The following is a 20,394-nucleotide window of genomic DNA, read 5'->3' as shown; positions in this document are numbered from 1 at the left end:
ACTTTAGTGTTCTGCATCAGTGGCTTCAGGACTTGGGATTTTAGATACCCATGAAATTTAGAAATAATAGGGAGATGCACAAAGGTTGCCTGCTTTTGATTTCGTCAAGTAAGGATGAACCTGAGAATCTAATCCACAGCTCTCTCCTGTGGGAAAAAAAAACAACTCAAAGTATTTTACCTATATCATCCTTAAACCAAAACTTTAAAGGTCTCAGTTTCATAATAAAGACTAGTTGTTCAAGTAGGGCAATTGTCTTCACAGAAATCCCACATTCTGTGATGGATTAGTGAATGTCACTGTCCCTGCTGGTATTGGGAAATGCAGTCTGTTGCCATATTAACTATTTTGGGCTTTGCTCCACATTAATTTCCCAGGGTACATGAGAAATTATTTTCTACTTTCCCTAAAAATTGTGAACTCTGTTTAGCTGCTCTAACAAAATATGGATACTGTCCCCAAGGTCCCATCAACAGCAGAATGGCCTGCTTTATCACTGCCATGATTTAAGATGGTTCCCTCCTTATTCCCTCCCCATATTCCCTCTCCACTCAGATTCATTTCCTTCATGTGGCTTTGTAAATGTTCCTACAGGATAAATATAATAACTCCTTCTATTTATGCGCTTTGGTCTCTGCAAAGGCAGAAACTATCATCTTTTGATTATTTTGATCATGTACATTCTCTTTTAACCTTCTTTCCTCTATTTGCCAAATTTAATCTAGTGAGGGACAGATATATCATATACATTTCATTCCCTTCTTTCTTTCTTTTCTTTTTTTTTTTTTTTTGTCTTTTTTTGTCTTTTTTTGTCTTTTCTAGGGCCGCACCAGTGGCATATGGAGGTCCCCGGGCTAGGAGTCTAATCAGAGCAGTAGCTGCCGGCCTACACCACAGCCACAGCAACGCCAGATCTGAGCCAAGTCTGTGACCCCACCACAGCTCATGGCAACGCTGGATCCCTAACTCACCGAGCAAGGCCGTGGATTGAAACTGCAACCTCATGGTTCCCAGTCGGATTCATTAACCACTGAGCCACAATGGGAATGCCCCTTTATTTCGTTTCATCACTTCCCTTTTTCTTTTTCTTTCTTTCTCCAGTCTTTTTTTCTCCCCATGCCACCCTAATGAGCTAACTTATGCTAAACACATGAGGACACACATGCCCACACACAAACACATAATCCTAGTAAACATTTTATTGAGGCTCTTTTAAATGTGTAAAGAAGGTCTTGAAGAAATACTTATCAAATCTTGAGGCTCAAAATGCTTCCAGGAGATTCAACTTTAAAACTGCTTTTTCCCTTCTTCTAAATAGCACTGTTTTCTAGAAGTATGCACTAGTCATGCCTGTTCAAATTATAAATATTGAATATATTACATTTTTTTGTTAGTAGTCTTATAACTAATTACTTAAATTATTATTTGGAAGTGATCATTCTGTCCTCTAATGTGAAGATTAGTGGAAGCATTTTAGTTTTCAATATACCAATACATTTAATGCCAAGAAGCCTTAAAGAAGGCCTCTTGATTCGTACCTATTTTGAGTAACTAGGTTGATGCTGGCTGGCGTCAGAAGTACTTATACAAGATCTAGGTTTGAAATCAAATGCTTGAGGAATTTAAAGAGCCACTGAATATTTACCTATTTGCTTTTCATAGTTTTCTCAAAGCAGTTTGGTTCAGTTTATTAGTTTTAGATGCCCCCTTAACAATGTCACTTTTACATTGTTACACTGTTTTAAAGATTTTCCATACAATTAATAAGTTGAACCCTTCTAGATTTTATTTGGTAAAACAATAATTCTCTTTGAGTATTGCTTGGAAGAATCATTTCATTTAAATATAATTTAAAGGCATCTGAGAAACAATTCATATTATAGTTATTATTTAATTACATATTATAAGGCTTTCTGAATGGTATATGTTTTTATAAATATCCTATTTTACTCTTTTTACACATGGATTGCTTATAGCTTTTGCTAAGAAGGATTATCTTACCAATTGAGTGTGGATGAAAATCCTATTTTATCCTCTATTTAAAATTGAGCTCCCCCCACCCCCCACCAAAAAAAAAAAGTCCTATTGTTGACTACAGATTCAACTAAAGTGCATGAGACTGAGTCCTTGGAGCCATTTATCAGCAAAGTCCTTCCTTCTGCCTTAGGGAAACAGGTTGATTTATTACTACAAGATTGTAAAAGGGCTTCAACATCACTGATTAGTAAGGTGCAAAAAATCTGCTGACTTTGGCTCTGGATGACAGTGTAGGAAAGACAGCAGGAGTCACACTGGAAGCTTGCAACTACTAATACGGTAGAGACTATCTTTCACCAAGAAAGATGAGTGATGATGTACAAAGTTTTTCAGTAGTGGGTCAAATATTCTGACGTAGATGCTGAAAATTTCTATAATAATCATCAATGTTAAAGATCTCGTAGTAAAAAGATGCAGAAATTTACTTGGTAGAGGAAAAGTAATATGACATAAAACTTCTTGGAAGACATGATGAGATTTGATAGTACCGTGTTCTATGAAACCTGCGTTGGCTCCACCCTCTCTGCTCTTTGGGAAGCATCCCAGGAGTCAAAGTTTGGCAGAGTAGAGTAATAGAATCAGTTGGAACTTCAACCTCAAACTCCAGTGGTCAAGCCTAGTTAGCTGTCTTTGACCTATATGGAAGAATCTTTTTCCTAATTTCATGACACCTAAAACCTCTGAGCCAAAAATGACATAGGCTGATATTTTCTAGTCCACAAATCTGCAAATATAAATCTCTAACCTTACAGCTTCACAGGGCTTCTACTTTTCACTGAGTGGATCCTAGACCTCATCTTGCTAGACACTAGTATGAATCAGCAATTTCACCATCTTCAAACCTGGATTCTTTCAACCCCAGAGTTCCAAAAGGTCAATAGGACATATTACAATGCTCTATCACTGTCCTCCTATTCACCAATATTTCTAAACATAGGCAGAAGCCCGGAAACAACCATTACCTGTGGAGTAGTTTGAACAAATTAATGTTCCCTGAGCACAGTGCATTTTGTAATTTAGATCCTTACTGCTGTTATCAGCTATATAAAGCATAATAGAGCAGTGGTTAATGTCACTTGGCCATTAATTTAGGGGATAGTCAAGAAAACAGAAGAGATGAAAAGAAAGTGGATTTTGGGTTTTGCTTCCCTGTGGTATGTCTCAGTCACTATCAGTTATTTGTAGTCTGTACCCCAACCTTAACACTTAATTGGGATGGTTTAATAGTGTACCCATGTGTTCCTCACTCTAAACCTCATAAAATACCCAAGATTTTTTTGAAAAGTGTCCTTCAGCTACCAGTTACACGTCCCAAGCCTCTGCCGCTTAGAGACTTACAGCAGAGGAGTGTATTTTCTGCCAGGTTTCCCCCCCTTAAAGGTTACTTTTCTTCCACTTTTGATTCTTAGCCTGTGGGTGAATTTCAATATTTTGATCATATTTTAACACATTTTCCTGCTGAAACATGATCTGATTAATTTCTAGGAAGAAACATGCTGAAATTGAGAAACAGGATAGGTATCTGGGAGATCAACAAGCTGGGAAAGCAGAAACTGTGCCCTTACCTAGTGTTCAGTGGGACCAGTTTCACAGTCTGCCTTCAAAGCAGTGTTTGTTTTAAGGTGAGCTCAGCATAGCTCTAGAAGTAATTGCATCAGATCCACACTATTAAAAAGCAGTGCCAAATATGTACATATTATACCTTTCCACATGGAACTCAAGATGGGTGGCTTGGCTCCATCTGAGGTTTGGAAGGAAACTTGTGGCTTCAGAAAATAAGCCCTACTTTAGCCAAGCTCAAATCTCTACTTAATCTGCAGGTTTTTATTTGCGGCCTCTCCTAAAGTAGGGTTGATCTTTCCAAGTGGGACTTTATCCCTCAAGTCCTTCTCTATTCTCATACTTCATTTAGTAATAAAACACCACCAGATGTTGAGGATATTGGAAAGAAGTATAATTAGAAACTGGTATTGAATTGATAGTGTTTTGTCAGGAGCCCTAAGGATAACTCCATTCTCACCTGGTCCAATCATTCCTCTTCACAATGAAATTTCAAATATGGACATATACACAATAAAGAGACACTGAAGAAAAGAAACATCTGTTATTTATTGGCCAGCTGTGGCCACAAACCTTGCTGAAATCCTTGAGTGGCTTCATTTTCCTCAGTTAGGTCTTACTGGCCTTAAACCAGAGCAGAGTCACTTATTCTTTTACAGTTTAAGCTCAATTTGGTACTTACCACTCTAAGTAGGAGTATATATCCTCCTGAGCCACAGAAAAGATGCTGAGCATGAGGGCGAGTTATTCGTAACTCCACATTCCCAGCCCAAGAAAACAGGGCCCAATCAGTGCTCTGGAACTGACCCATCCAGTACAATCTTCCCCTCTAGGACTGGAAAACTGGGGGGTTCATGAGAGGAGGGAATTTAATACCGAGGTCACCAGGGACTTCAGGCCAGACCACTGACCAGCATTCTGCTGCCTTTGCCTTCACTGTCTAGTAAGGAAAGAGGCTCTATCATAAGGAAGAATGAAACAAAATATGACGTTCCATGGTTCAACCTAATGTAGGCCTTTAACATTGTGACATTTAAATGTATTGTCTCCTTTCTTAGAAACTTAAAATATAGTTATGTTAATATCAGTACATGTGGTCAGCCTTTTCTCTTGGATCCTAGAGCTGCTTCCAGTTTTCTTATATTGGTTATTTTCCTCCATGAGACTGATGTCTGGTCTACGAATGGCCCTGAAGGGGTAGCCACAGACTAACAAAAGTAGCTTGATCTAATAGGGCAGAACACTTATGCAAAAGACCCTCTTTTCTTTTAAAAAATGTAGTATATAAAAATGTATTATTTAAAAATGTGTATTATTTAAGAATTTGGCTCATGATGTGGCATAGTATTAGTTGTTTTATTCTGCCTTTTCTTATTAAATCTAGTAAGTGGTGAATGGACCATTTCCTTTTTATTCTTAGGTTTATAATAACACATAAAGTTATTATTCTGTGTATCCTTTCTGCTCCATTTACCACACTGGAAACAATAATTTCTTTCTAACTTTTAACCACTTTCACTTCTTGTTATGGTAGGGAGCAGTAATTAGGTCCCCTGATTTAAATTGTTCTAATTTATGCTTAAATTGTAATCCTTATACAAACAAAATCTTACTCGCCTGCTTTAGCCAAGGACTTGAATGAGGGTTTCAAGCAGCAAAATTTGTTTTACAGCTTCCTGAAAAGTTTTTTATAAATGTTATTAAAGGATGGGTTGGTGCCATCACCAGCACCTCAAAGCTACTGCTTCCTCATTCTTCTGGGCCTTGTATCCTATGAATTCATCTTTTATTTTTCACCATTTTAATCTCTTTTAATTACCGTTCTCTGATGGGCTGGGTGTTCTGTAAAGACTCAGTTTGGACCATTTTCCTCACTGGGGGGTGTTGAATTCAAATGAATTTCCAGTTCTTTTATTCTAAGTCTCATTTCTTCTCTATTCCACATCGAGAGCTGGCCATTTTTACACATGACAATAACCCATGCTATTAAGCGGGTTGACGTAGAAAGGCTATGGGCATTACAAGTTGTAAAAAAGCTCACTTAAGAAAAGGAGTACCTACATGATCACAACAGAAGTTTAAATTTTGTGGTGTTTACAGCAAAATAATTTAGGTATTATGTTCTTGTACTTAATTCTTTACAGTAAAATTGTAAGGGAGGATATGACCTACCTATGTCCTCAACACTAGGAACATTGAAGCTATTAGGCTAATTCAGATATTTCCTGGCCCCAAATCTTTGTCACATCATTGTCACATTGTGCGGACTACTTCAATCACTCATGATCTGACCTTTGAAATGGACATGAATTAATCACATTTCCCTTATGGTTCCTCAGCCTAAAGGTGACTAACAGGGAGTATGGGACACTAGTAGCCCCTCAAAAGGAGTCCTCGGAATATCTTCTGATAAGGTCAACTCACCAATTTTTTCTGGCTGGGACAGCTTCAATCACACCAGTCACATGCGGTCACTTCTCCCATCCCTTAGGAAACCCTAGTAGTACTTCACTAGTGCTCATAAACTATTAAGTAGCATGGTTATAAATTCTGATTAGTAGTTCACATCTTTGGTTAATGTAAAGTTGTAGATCATTCAATTTTATCAAAACACATTTCTTTGATTATGAAAAGTATAAGAGCCATTGACTTACAGATTGCTCTGTCATCTTTCTTATGAATACTTGAACATTTACACTTTCACTGGTGATATGCCATCCTCATTTGCATCTCTTTGTAATTAGCAGTGCCTCATTCAGCACTGCTGGTCAGATATTACTGATGAAGGAGAGGGTGATATGTGCAATTGTATTTAGGTCCATTTTAAACAACAAGGAAAACTGAAGACTTCTCATAGTCATTATTGCAATCTCCTAAAGATTGAACCTCTAAAGAAATCCAACCCTATCCCCCCCATACAAGTGGTTATAGAAGTGAGAAATTCTCTAGTTATTACCAATTATTTCCCCCTTCCTCATCTTTACAATTCACACATCCAGGAAATGCCTATTTAGCTTTGGGTTGTAGAAAGTCAAGAACATTTAGAAAATGTATTTAATCTAGAAACCTAAATTTGCAATTAAAATTGATCTTTCTATTTTCCATCCTGATCCTCCCCAAAATAAAATTCAAAAATAGGATACCAAGCGACTATCAAACAATATCTATAAAATTTTTCAACACGTATTAAAAATTTAGACATAATTTCACACATTCTTTTTCTGTTGGCTAACCAAACAAAAAAGAAAAACAAAGTATGAAACCTGCTAAAGTTAGTAAAAGAAAAAAAAATCAGCAAAAGTCATCTTTGTTGATAAGTCTCCATCTCCAATGTGAATGTACATTGTATAATACATCCTGTGAGGTCGATCAGAAAGAACTGATTCCACCATGGAGACTACTGGTTGGCTTTTTATTACTTTGCTTATGTTCTTATGTTTTAATTTTCTTTCCCAGGTTACTCATAGCCTTAAAACATTTTTTTTTCCTAAATTTAGTGGTTATTTTTATTTTTTTACTGATGGCATTTATCAGTAAGAATATCACAATGAATAAAAAATTTATCACAATGATTGTTTTTTGTTTTTACAAAACCACATGAAGGTGTTTTTTTAATCTCACTTTCTTTCCTACTCTGTAATCTTTCTCTTACATTTCCTTTGTCCCTTTCTCAACTTCCCAGATTTTCCAGCTCTTCATAAATCCATGTCAACTAATGATTTTAACTCCTGAATATTTTGTCTCCTTACTCAAGTGCCATCAAAGGGTAAACTATGAAAACAAATGTGCAAAAGTAACTTAGTAGGTGGAAGGAACAGGCTTGAAAGCATGAAGTTTCTGATCTGAAGCATGTAATAGTTTATTATAAAACTTTTGTTACTAGGCTTATTAATAGAAGACCTTTCTTCTGTTTCTACATTACTGATAATTATATTGCACTATATACCCTACTACAACTATACATCCTAATTACTGTAAATTAGTTCATTTGTAGAAATATTACAGAAAGAAAATCTTATTAGTGGGAAAATGAAAGGAGAAAATGTCTCCAAATTGAATACATCCCTTCTATTCAAACTCAGTAACTTACATTTCTCTACATTTTCCTTAGTTCCTCAACTTAATGGAAAAAACAAACCATTGATCACATATGTGGGGGATTCAGTTGTCTTAATGTGTAAATGTAAAGACTGTTTGCCTTTAAATTGGACCTGGTACAGCAGTAATGGGAGTGTACAGGTAATACCATATTTTTTGACTTGAATAAAACAAAATAAAACTTTTGCTAAATAATAAAATTATAATATACTCAGAGTTCTTAGGACTATTTATATTTCTACTATCTTGTTCTTTAGTATATGGTCATGAACAGTGAATGGGAGTTGTCATTTGATGTTTTTAGCATGTTACATTACATATCTGAAAATACTCTTAATGTTTCATTAGCTATTACTTTGTTTTTAGACTTAGCAATTTATTTAAATTCTATACAAGGTAGTTACATTTCATTTTTGGTTGACAAGTTTAGACATAACCCCAACTAAAATGATTTCTTTTTCTTACCATTCCATGAAAGTAATTAGAAAAAAAAAGGAGTTTTCTCTTCCTGTTTCTGCCTCTGGAAACATTTATGATAGAATGCAATACAATGTTAGCATTGGAGAAAAGAATGAAAATTTGGTAATGTAAACTTAGGTTCTGGGTTCTTTAGTAAGTGTCATTGACCTCTTTTGGGCTTCCAGAGACCTTAGGGAAAACCAAATACTTTAAATTCCTATTAAAGAATTAATGGCTTTTCAAAGAGCTGCTATTAAGAACAACATGAGTATTAAGAAATCACTTCTGGCTCTCTTTCTGCCTTCCAAATAGTCTCTAATAGCAGGGAAAATTAGGATATTGCCCTTTAGGGGACACCCTTCTATTGCTCCGGGGCCAGTGAACAATGAAATTAAAGTCCTATAAAGGCAATTCTAGAAGGAACAGTATGAGACACTGTAGATCTTACAGTGAAATATTAAATTCCTTATTAGACAATATTGATGCTATCATAGGTTTTTTGACAACAGAGGAAGGACTTTAAAAGGGATTCAGTGATAACACTGGTTTGAGTTTTCAAAGAAATAGCTCTAAGTCACTTAGGAATAAACTTAAAGCATTAATATTTGTACTATCTTCTTATTGATGATTAGGATAATTAATCATTCTGTGTATGTAGATATATTTTAAAAGCATGTAAACTTATAAAAACAGCCATATTTTTTGAAATGCATAGCCTAATTTATACATATGTGATACTAGGCAAAAAATAGATTTAATCTAATTATGTTAAACTTTTAGAATGTAGTCTCCATTTGCTATACTCACAGAAACTTCATCAGATAACCTCTAAGAATATTTGAATGCAGATTAGCATTATTGATCAGTGCAGTTGAGTGATAGAGCAACAAAGACATCAAATGGCCTGAGAATAAAATAAAATTATTTAAATGGATTAAATAAATTAGTGCCAAAATAACTTAGTACAGATGTTAAAAGACTAAGGAAAACCCAAGGAATCTCAGAAACCAACTTGTCTGAGAGAGAAATTCAGCTATGAAGAGACAGAAGGTTTGCAGACCACATCAAACAGGCTCATGGGGATGTCTACCATTCCTTTACATCGGCTTGAAAAGGCCTGAAGATGTCATTCTCACTTCCAGTCTGAGGAACTCCCAATACCAGGAGCCAGTGATCTTCCTTTACAGGATTATCAGATTTAATAGCTTCATTAATAAATAGTTGATTTAATGAATGTATGCCTGCACTTGTGGAGGAGGAAGTATTTTGAACAACTATTCAGGGATTAGAATGTGAAACCTTAATAGCTGGAATTTTTCTTTATTTCTAATTGCCAGAGAATATTTATGCACAGTGACTTGCACACTGTAGTTTCAAACACTCAGTGCTAAGTACTTAAAGCAGAGCATACTTTTCTTTTGTTGGCTACCTCAGAGATTAAACTCTGATAAGACTTGAGCTCTGTTATGTACAACTTCTCACAAATTTTAATATGTCTTTTCTAGTAAGCATTTTTTTTTTTGGCAATATCTTATAGCTTTCACTCAAAACTAGATCATTCAGGACATGTATCTTTATGTAATATGATAGGAATGGATTTTAATGTCTCCTTATACTAGGTTCCTGTTGGTGTTCAAACAAACGATAAGTATGTGATCAATGGAAAAAACGCTAATGAAACAAGGCTCAAGATAATGCAACTTTCAGAGGAAGATCAGGGATCCTACTGGTGCCATGCAATATTCCAACTAGGCGAGAGTGAAGAACACATTGAACTTGTCGTGCTGAGTTATTTGGTACCCCTCAAAGCATTTCTTGCGATAGCTGCTGAGGTTGTTCTTTTAGTGGCTATTATTCTACTTTGTGAAATGTATACCCAAAAGAGAAAGAAGCCATCAGGTAGGATTTCTTTTTTTAGATAACATTCTCATGTTATGATTTAATACATTACAGTGACTCTAGAGTTTTTGGGAAAAATCTAACTTTTGTTATTTGTGGTGGTATTTATGTTAATATCAATGGTTACAGTGAGCTACGAGTTTATATTGATCTTCCTGTTTCAACTTCTTAAAAATTTTTAGTGTTAAAACATGCCCTTTTTTTCCCCTTTGATGTTACTGGTACCAACACATCAATTAAGTAATACGTACTTCGGTACTGGAATGTTAGGAAATTCTGTAGAAGTTTATATAAAAGATCTCAAAAACAATTATTCTTTCACTTAACTCATTTTTTAACTCATTTTTTAAAAGTTTTATCAAATATTCTGGAGTTATATCCAGAATATCAAATATTCTGTCAGTTTTTTGTTTTCATAGCCTGTGCCTGATGGATTACAGGCTGAGAAACCAGTCATCCCCTAAGAAAATTCATCCTACATTCTTTTTTCCCTGATTTTATACTAAATTGTTAATAACCTAAATAATTACAAATCAGTCGATCCTGTTTTGGCAAACCCAGGCACAAAACTATGCTTGTTCAAAACTCCAGATAGTTTTGCAGTCGGGCGAGCAGGGAAGGAGGTGGACATGCTGGAGGCGCAGCCGTCTAAAGGAGCACGCCTCTCTCTGTCTCTCTCATTTCAGAGCAGGAAAACAGCACAGGCATTTGGGGGTGTTGAATTCAGGGGAAAGCTGATTTGAACATTTATGCTCCATTAAGAATAATAAACCAATCTTACTGGTTCAATTTTTCTTTTGTTACACAGATGATGGGAAAGAATTTGAACAAATTGAACAGCTGTAAGTATTATTTTTTTACAGTTTAATTTTCACTTAAGTAAAATACAGTTAAATATGAAATTAAATGTCTGCAGTTAGAGAAAAAAGAGTACAAAGTATGTGTGTTATCTTCTGTATATGTCCATGCTGTGGTAAAGAGTGGCATCTGGCATTCATCTGCTTGCAGTAGAATCCCCCTCCACCACTTACTTTCACTTGTCTGTGCTTCACTTTCCTCCTCAAAAAATGGGTTTAATAATGTTACTTACCACGTAAGTTTTTTGGATTAAATGACTTCCTGTATGTAAAAATGCTTAGCACAGGCTTGGATGCACAGAAGGCACTCAGTAAGCAAAAGAAAGTATTATTTGAGCAAAGTAATGATTCTCAACCCATCTATATTTTTGATTTTAAGGATGCTCTTTAAAAATACAGTTACTCAGGGAGTTCCCATTGTGGTTCAACGGATTATGAACCTGACTAGTATCCACGAGAATGTGGTTTGGATACCTGGCCTCGCCCAGTGGGTTAAGGATCCACTGCCGTGAGCTGTGGTGTGGGTCGCAGATGTGGCTCGGATCTGGTGTTGCTATGGCTGTGGTGTAGGCTAGCAGCTGCAGCTCCAATTCAAGCCCTAGCCTGGGAACTTCTATATGCTACAGGTGCAGCCGTGAAGAGCTAAAACAAAAACAAAAACAAAAAAACAGTTACTCAGATCTAACTAGATCTCTCAGATCAAAATGTCTGGAATTGGTGCCTGGTCATCTGTATTTCAGTGTCTATCACTGATTCTGATTCTCTATCATATTGAAAATTACTGAGATAGAATTCTATTATTATTTTTGAAAGAACATACACCGTGCCACTATTTCTCTTACAGTATCCTTTGTTTAGAGTTGAGCTGAACATGAAAAAAACTGGGAAGAAAATTATTAGGGATATCGTTTGGTTTGGTGAAGGTGGGAGTTGTTGGTTCTACCAAGCCAGAGAATTGAAAGTAGAGCCCACTGCAGGAGGTGCCCCCAAATGGGCTTAAAGTCCAAGTAACAGAACCAAGGGCTGTGGGCCAGAACATGAGATGATATTAAAGTATCCAAAAGAAACCTGGGAAATAGGTGCTCTGAACAACTCTTACCAACCCATGACACTTGAAGTTTATCTTCATTAGTCAACAGGGGCTTGCTCTGAGGTGTGAGTGCTATAGCCACAGTTCATGAGCCAGAGGGAGGCAGACAGTTGTCATGTAGATATTCATAAACATTAAATAGTTACTCATGGCAGGCAAAATATACCAACAGGATATGAGCTTCTAAATTAAGGGTATAAAATAATTGTATCAAGAGTTCCGTAACTCAAGAAAGGAAAAAAGTATTGTTTTAGAATCAGAGATTCTCATGATTGTAGGGGATTTGAACCTCTTTATGGAGAACGTGGACATCTTATTTATATTGATTTGAATGTTTTATCTTTCTGGTTCCCATGTATTGATTACCTTTCCTGTTCTTGGTTTCCTATAAAAAACATGACAGTCATTCAGATATTTGAAACAGTTACAACACCGCCTGGATTCTTTTGTTCTCTCAGCTCAGTCTCCCCAGTGCTTCCATCCATTCCCCTGCAGTCACATTTCTCATCTTTAGGTTATTTCAATGTCTTCAGATTTAACACAAGAATCAAGGGTAACTACACTCATTTAGAGCAACCTTTTACCAATGCTTTTTCAGAATTTTTAGCTAGAGGATAAATTTTTCTTTACAGGGAATATTATTTATCAATACATTTTATACATGATGTTTATATATGTTTTTATATACCAGAGATTCATGGAGTTTCTTGGTGAAAAATGACTTTTAAAAATAATTCTAAGTGTATTACATCAAGACAAGCTAGTCATTTTAAACAGTTCAACGAGGAGCTCACTCATTTATCTGAACCACCCAGATATTTAACCCACACAATCTCACCTACTTACCCCCTCCCCCAAATTTTGAGATAATTGATTAGGTGGCTGAATTTATTATCTGGGTACTAACTTAATGAGCTCCAGCCCGCTCATAAGGTCTAGAAGGATATTAATTATGTATCCTTGTAACTTAGTTTAGTCTTTCTTGTCTTAAGAATCGAGCCCGCATTGTGGCCTTACTCTGGTGCATACTGGATAGATAAAGAACCACATTTAACCTCTAATTCAGTGTAACGAGCATGTTCAATTACAGAACCTATATCTCACATATTGGATGAGCTCCTGATTGGCTATTATCATGCATGTGTCAAAGCAACATATAAATTATGGCCACATACTCATGATTGGGGAGAAGTAGTTCTCTCTCTGCATAAAATAAACAAGGCTTTATCACTGTGATCTGTGGCAATAGTTGCTCTCCAAGCAATGGCATGTTATCAAAGTCAACATTATGAGTAAAATATTTTTCAGAAGAATGAATTCTGTCTTCATTGACCTTTTACATTTTAACCTGATGGTCATGTGATAGGTGGTGTATGCAATGTAATCATACAGTAATTTTCTTTTTTGTTTTCCATACAGGAAATCCGATGATAGCAATGGTATAGAAAATAATGCCACCAGGCACAGAAAGAATGTAAGCTGCTTCCAAATGATATTCCAAATAAAAGCTAAAATTCAATATGCATAAGCTATCTATTAATTCATCTACCATTTTTAGTTTCACAAAAGACCTAGTCATTCACTATGTGCTTGGATATGTTTTTCTTACATTATAGGGGAATATACAGTTATATACAAATAAATGGCATATTTTTTCTATCATAGAACATGTAACAACCAACCTAAAAGTAAATCTACTGCACTGCAGATATATATATATATATATATTTTTTTTTTTTTTTTGTCACCACAGGCTAGTTTCTTTTACAACTTTTATACAGTCTTATTATTATCCTATATTATTCTCATAGATTCCCATATACTTGGTACTGTGAATGAACTGGTATTAGTTTACTTTCTTTCCTGATTAGAATCAAAATTTTCATAGTTCATCAACTGTTTTTTTCCCCTGAGTATTCAGAATAAGAACTGTTGGGTTTGGCAGTAGTTTGTATCACCTCTTCCCAGAAATTTTTGCTTTGCTAAAGTGGGACAATGAATTATTACAGAATAATCAGGATATGCTAATTATGCTTCATTATGTTTTATGTAACTCAGGAATCTGTGAGCCAGTGAATGCGAAACATCATGTCAAGAGCCATGGAGACATGGGAAGATGTACAAAGAGTCTGGATTTCAGCTTTGTTTATGCTTCCTGTTAAGAACACCTGGAATTTTATTTTTAAAAAGATGATAAGTTTATGCAAAATGCTCAGCAGTAGCTTTGTAAATAATAATATGCTATTTCAGATCTAAAGATGTATTTTCATTCTGTAATTATTTTACATTAAAGCAAGGTAAATTGTATTAAATATGTTCTATGAGCTGTAACCCAGGATAACTAATTTTATTCTGGTTCTCAAGGGACACAAAGAACAGACACCAGCAAAACTAAATAGTACACAGAACTACTGTCACTTAAGACCTGTTAATAACCAAAGAATTCATTAAAGACAAAGCTTTTGCCATTTGTCTTAAAAAGTTTTTTCTCAATCATGTTTACTATGTATAGAAGTATTTGTTACACTTTTCATGTAAAGTTCATCCTTCAGTCATATTGGAAAAAAAAAATGTCCTCAATGGGAAATGAGTACTTTCTGCCTTTGTTGGTGATGGTTACTCTACAATCTCCACAAGAAAAAATACTTTCCCCCCAAAATACTGGTTTAAAGCAAGGAAATAAAAAACCATACTCTTGCCCAAATCTCCATCACCACAAAAGCAGATTTCTCAATCTTATCTCACTCATCGCCACTGCTTTTCCCACACCAGGTTAAAGTGATTGTTAGTCTTTATGAAGAGCCTTTTTTTTTTTTTTTGCTTTTTAGGGCTGCACCTGTGACATATGGAAGTTCCCAGGCTCGGAGCTGCAGCTGCCAGCCTACGCTGAGCCACAGCAATGCCATATCGAGCCGTGTCTGCAACTGACACCACAGCTCATGACAATGCTGGATCCCTGACCCATTGAGTGAGGCCAGGAATCAAACCCACAATCTCATGGATACTAGTCATATTTGTTTCCACTGCACCACAATGGGAACTCTCTGGAGAGCATTTTTTTAAAGCCATGGGTTTGGGATTAATTAAGTTATAACTGGTGTTGATGTTGTAGGGTGTGGGTCCATACAGTCACAATATAGCACTGCTATAGGCATGCTTCTGTGCTTCACGGTTTCCTAGTGTCCATGACTGTCTAAATTTCTAAAAATGTGTTATCAGTGTTTTATGATACTAATGACTTTGTATGAAGTCCAGAAGTACCAAAGTACCTCCATATTGTTGCAAATGTCTTAGACTTTTCTTAAAAAAATAGAATACTTCACTTCTATCGCATATATAACTGAACTATTTTACAAAAATCACTGTAACCAAATCCAAAGACATCTGATAGACATGAAAAGTCATCAGTGGCTTTGTATGGAATATTAATATCATACGGCAGGACTGGGTTAGGTTGAAGAAGATGATGTGAAACTTGCTGGGGGTTCTTGGTGCTGGTGAGTCCATTGTCCACCTGCTCACAGTACAGCAAGGTTCAGAACAATCATAGGCAGAGGGAAGAGTGTAGGATGGCAAAGAACCCATAATCTTGGTGACTAGAGGATTAAAGCTTGGAAAAGAGGAGTTCCATTATTTGAAAAAAATACTTCATAGAAATTTACACAATGCTCTGGCTGAGAAAATTCTAATTAAATTCTTGTAGTTAAAAGTATACTGTATATGACATCTTAACTAATATTAAAAATATTACTAGTATGAATAAGACACATAAAGTGTGACCTGGAGTTTACTCATTATTTTGTTGCAGTGATGTTCTCTGTAAATCATGTTATCTATACATACAGGTTTTGTTGAAGAGATATATCCTTTAAGTAATGGCAGATTTCATCTTATTCTTCTTTTTTGTCTTTTGACCTTTTTTAGGGCTACACCCATGGCATATGGAGGTTCCCAGGCCAGGGGTCTAATTGGAGCTGTTCCTGCCAGCCTATGCCAGAGCCACAGCGATGCCAGATCTGAGCCACATCTGTGACCTACACCACAGCTCACAGCAATGCTGGATCCTTAATCTACTGAGCGAGGCCAGGGATCGAACCCATAACTTCATGGTTCCTAGTAGGATTGTTTCCGCTGTGCCCCAACGGGTGCTCTCACCTTATTCTTTTCTTTGAACCATAAGCCATGGTTTAAGAATTTGATTAGATGATCTTGGCTGGTATATGTATGATGACAGAAAACCAATCAGTTGACTTAATTAATCTAAATAATTTGAATTCAGTGAAAAATTAATTCAGATCTGCTAAGTTCAATTCAAAACAGTATATTTATGACTGGATACATACAAAACAAAAACAATTTGTATTTCATATGCAATATGCATTCTCTTTTGCCACCACTATTTAGGCTAAAATAGTTTTCAAGCAAGAAAAATTGCTGCCCCAAAGTAAAAATAATCTGACATATTTTTAGAGTAAGTTGGATTTTTAAGTGTAAATTCTTGCTATTTTTCCTGGCAAAGACAATTAGTTCACTTCAGTACCTTTAAGCAGAAAAGGTACTCAGAAAATTGAAGTTGAATTTTGGCTTTTCAGAGTCTCTTTAGAGGACTTCCAGAAAATCACTTGACCATTGTTAGGTTAAAAACAGAATGCTTCTATTAACTAATCTCACATAGATGAATGGATTAAGTAAAAATGACCGATTGTAAACTGACTGAAAATACAAAGCAAGCAGAAAAGCTGTAAGTAGGACCACAACTCCATGTTTACATCTCAGACATCTTGGGAAAGACTTTAAATCTTTCCAGCTAACAGGGTTTTGCCACATATTAAGTAGATTTAATGATGTCCTAAAATTCCGATATTTTCATACTCAGTCCATGCTCTAATGTAAATCTTCTCTTTATAGTCTTTTTCCTCAGCATCTAGTTACCTAGGCCCAAACCTGGAACTCATTGTTTGGTTTTCTTCTCCTTTATTAACTAACCCTTATTGGTAATGAATCTCTGTTATTTTGGCCTTTTTAATTAGAGCATTAATCCACCCAATGCCTCCTCCACCCAATGCTCAACAGCTACAACAGCTAAGGTCTTGATTTTCCTACCACAGTCTCATCTTTGGTTAATTTTTTTTTTTTTTTTTTTGCACTGCTGCTGGGCTGTATTATAAAACACAAATCTCATTATGTAACTCAATGTGGCAACTTCCATGCCAAACTTTTGTAGTCTCACCTCTGCCATATCTTAACATTGCCGTTTTCCATACTGATAATCTTTCTCCACTGTCTTGACTTAGCCTTGACATAGAGTCTGTGCAGAATGCTGCCCCTGTGCTCCTCCTTTTAATGAACTCAAGTTTAGCTTTCAGGACTTTAATCTGATATTACAACCTGGCCGATCCATCATACCCTGTTAAGTGTGTATCATCTTATATGCTCAAATAACCCCACATTTCTTTGTGTTTATTATCATCTACTATAAATATGCATTTATATGTCTCCTTCCTGGACTCTTTTATTTTTGTGTTTCAGACCTACCGCAGAGAGAGTACCTTGTAGGTGTGATGAAGTGTGTGGGGAATGGATAAATATATAGGTAAAATCAAATTTCATAAATTCAGATTTATTTTTAGAAAAACTAAATTGTGACATCAGAATTAAAATATTTTAACAGAGATAAGTAAGCCTTTATAACTTTAGTGTTTGCCTCTCCTTCTTTGAAAAACAAATAGTAATAGAATAAAAAGTCATGCCAGATTTTACTGTGTAATAATCTAATGAGAAAAGGAGTTTTGATTCCTAAACCAGTATACAGAGTATGTTGCTTTCAAATTATCTAAATTCTTATTGTCCATTATTTTTCACGAGTATTTCAAATGTTAATCTTGTTTTTATCTTTATCCTTTATTTTAATAAGATAATGTATTGACTTTATAAAGAATCCTAGCACTTGTAGTTTTTTGCATGTTACTGTAGTGAGTGTTGGTATCAGTGTCTACTTCACTTTCTCAATGTCTTCCTGCAAATACCTCATAGTACCTTAGAATATCCCAGAATTCAATTCAAATATTTATCTTGAACAAATCCATTTTTTAGAACACTTTCATTCTTTAGTTTTGATCACTGAAAATTTGTCTTTAACCAAATTCGTCAAAAGAAAAAAATGTAGTTCTGCCCACTTATTCCCTTGCTCTTCATCTTTGAGACATATAAATAGATTTAAGCAAAATTATTTATTGAATATTTTCTTCTTTACAGAAATTAATTTTCTCCAAGTTATACAATGAATTAGGGAGTTAGTTCACACTAGCATTTTTAGGTGGGAGCGAGTTCAAGTGTGTGTTCCAGTATTAATTAAAAGGCACACTGACCTATTATAGTCTGCTCTGAATGAATAGTTACTGAATGAATGAAAAATAGATGAATAACTCAGTTATTTTGGAATCTTAAATTATACATATTTATGTAATATCTACTTTGATTTTGATTAGTTAACTGAATTTATATTACTCTAGTATAGAGTAAAAGAAAACTGGAACTATCTATGTGCATTTCTTTCGCATGATATTTGGGAATATACTTACTGTGTATCTGGAAGGTCATTTACATGATCAGTTTAACAACCAAGGTCTTTACTGAGGATATATCATACCATTAAAGAGTAAAAACTCACACTTGATTGCTTAGCATGTGATAGGTACTGTGATACCTTGAAATGTGTTATCTCACTTAATTCCCACATCATCTTATGCTATAGAAACTATTATCATCTACTTTTTTATAGATGAGGAAACTACATATTTAGAGATTAAGTGTTTGGAGCTGGGATTAATATCGAGGGAATTCCTCTCACAAGTCTAAGTTTAACAACTATGTTGAACAGTTTGGCCTGCTACTTAGGTGCTTCTTAGAAAAATGAGGCTATTATCTACTGTCTTTTTAAAAAATTTCATTCCTTTAGATGGTCAGTTAAGTAAGCTCCATAATATTATTCTTAAGGCTTATAGAACCTATGCTATGACATACTTGTTCCCTGCTGTGTGCTGGGGAGTCAATATACTTTTATTTTGAGAGTCTTTCTTTTTTTCCCTCATTTTACTTCTCAATAACCAGTGTGACCATAAAATTTATCATCCAAACACTGAGAATGAAAGAAGGTGCTGCTTATAATTTTACCAGGACAGACAGAAAACAAACTATCAGTCACATTTTTCAGCCTGCTGGTAGGAGCTAAGTACGTTATAGATGATCTAGCCTAGGCACAACAGTAACATCTGTAAATCTGAATAATAAACAGATTTACTTTCAGGGAAAAAACTATCTCTTTAGCAAATGCCAGATGAATCGCACTATGGAAATGTGTCTATAATGAGACAATTTAGTAAGCTTAAAAATTTATTACTTTCCTAAATTCATGTGATGAAAAAATGGTATGAGCATTCAAAAATGTGATTCAAAAGTTATAAGAGAAGCCAGGAAAGAAAGTCCTGTTTTTGATGGCCGGTGAGATGAACTGGATAATTCTTTGGATTTGCTTACCTTCATGATTAACTGTGTGTTAATGATAATATATATGTGTATCTCAATGAATCAGTAATGTCTAGCCTTTACAATGAAATTTACTTATGAAATCAGTGAAGATCACTCATAACTGATATTGTCAAAATTACTTTTAATTATATGATTAACCTGTAACATCTATATTTTTTCCATTTTCATTTCCTAAATGGAGGAATGCTAGGGAAACATGTTTAGGGGATTGGCTAAAATCTGTATATTATTTTGGTGTGTTATCTATTATGTTTAAGAACTTTTCATAAAAATTGATTTTGCTGTTCAATTTGTAATTTACTTCAGAAAATAACACATATTCTTATTTTTCTAAAGTTTATTTGATAAACAAATGAAATTTAAATTTATTATATATGTAATAACTATAATGCTATGTAATGCTATAAAAAAATCAAAAAATATGATTACATGAACTGCATTTGTGTCTCTTTAAGACAGAAATTTGACCATAAACTTAACTTAAAAAAAAAAAAAATCAAGGACCATAGATTCATTATGACATATTTCCTAATAAATGTAATGTTTTCTTTTTTTAGCATGTGTCTAAATTTTCATTAATATCTTTCTGTATCATGTATATAGCACAGAAAGTGTTTATTAGAATATTTAAATGTTTTGTTGCATTGACTAAAAAGATATGCCTAATGTGTAATTAAATCCAATAAAATATACTTGGGGTTAAAAATTTAAGTAAGTATTAAAAATACATTATCAAAAATTTTTAGTAATCATTTAAATGTGAATTTACAGGTAACATAATAGAAAACACTGATATTTTTAATTTGCTCCTACACACAGGAAAGTCAAGTTTCATAAAACAATTCA

The 20,394-nt window shown here is 34.8% G+C and overlaps 1 protein-coding gene across 1 annotated transcript in view; it reads left to right on the top strand.

Annotated features, from left to right (window-relative positions):
• EMB (embigin) overlaps window positions 1-20,104 on the top strand; it is a 105,464-nt gene extending 85,360 nt beyond the window's left edge. The window contains exons 6-10 of the mRNA XM_021076596.2: window positions 7,709-7,836; window positions 9,774-10,053; window positions 10,862-10,895; window positions 13,420-13,474; window positions 14,059-20,104. Coding sequence (XP_020932255.2) covers window positions 7,709-7,836; window positions 9,774-10,053; window positions 10,862-10,895; window positions 13,420-13,474; window positions 14,059-14,076 — 515 coding nt within the window. The 3' untranslated portion in view covers window positions 14,077-20,104. The remainder of the gene's footprint in view (window positions 1-7,708; window positions 7,837-9,773; window positions 10,054-10,861; window positions 10,896-13,419; window positions 13,475-14,058) is intronic.
• The last annotated feature ends 290 nt before the right edge of the window (window positions 20,105-20,394 follow it).

This window comes from Sus scrofa, chromosome 16 (genome assembly GCF_054392235.1).
Source record: "Sus scrofa isolate SSC_HxYL_T2T_F1_AM1 chromosome 16, Sscrofa_HxYL_maternal_Yorkshire_Landrace_v2.0, whole genome shotgun sequence".
Taxonomy (NCBI): Eukaryota; Metazoa; Chordata; class Mammalia; order Artiodactyla; family Suidae; genus Sus; species Sus scrofa.
This window is presented reverse-complemented; position numbering and strand designations above follow the sequence as displayed.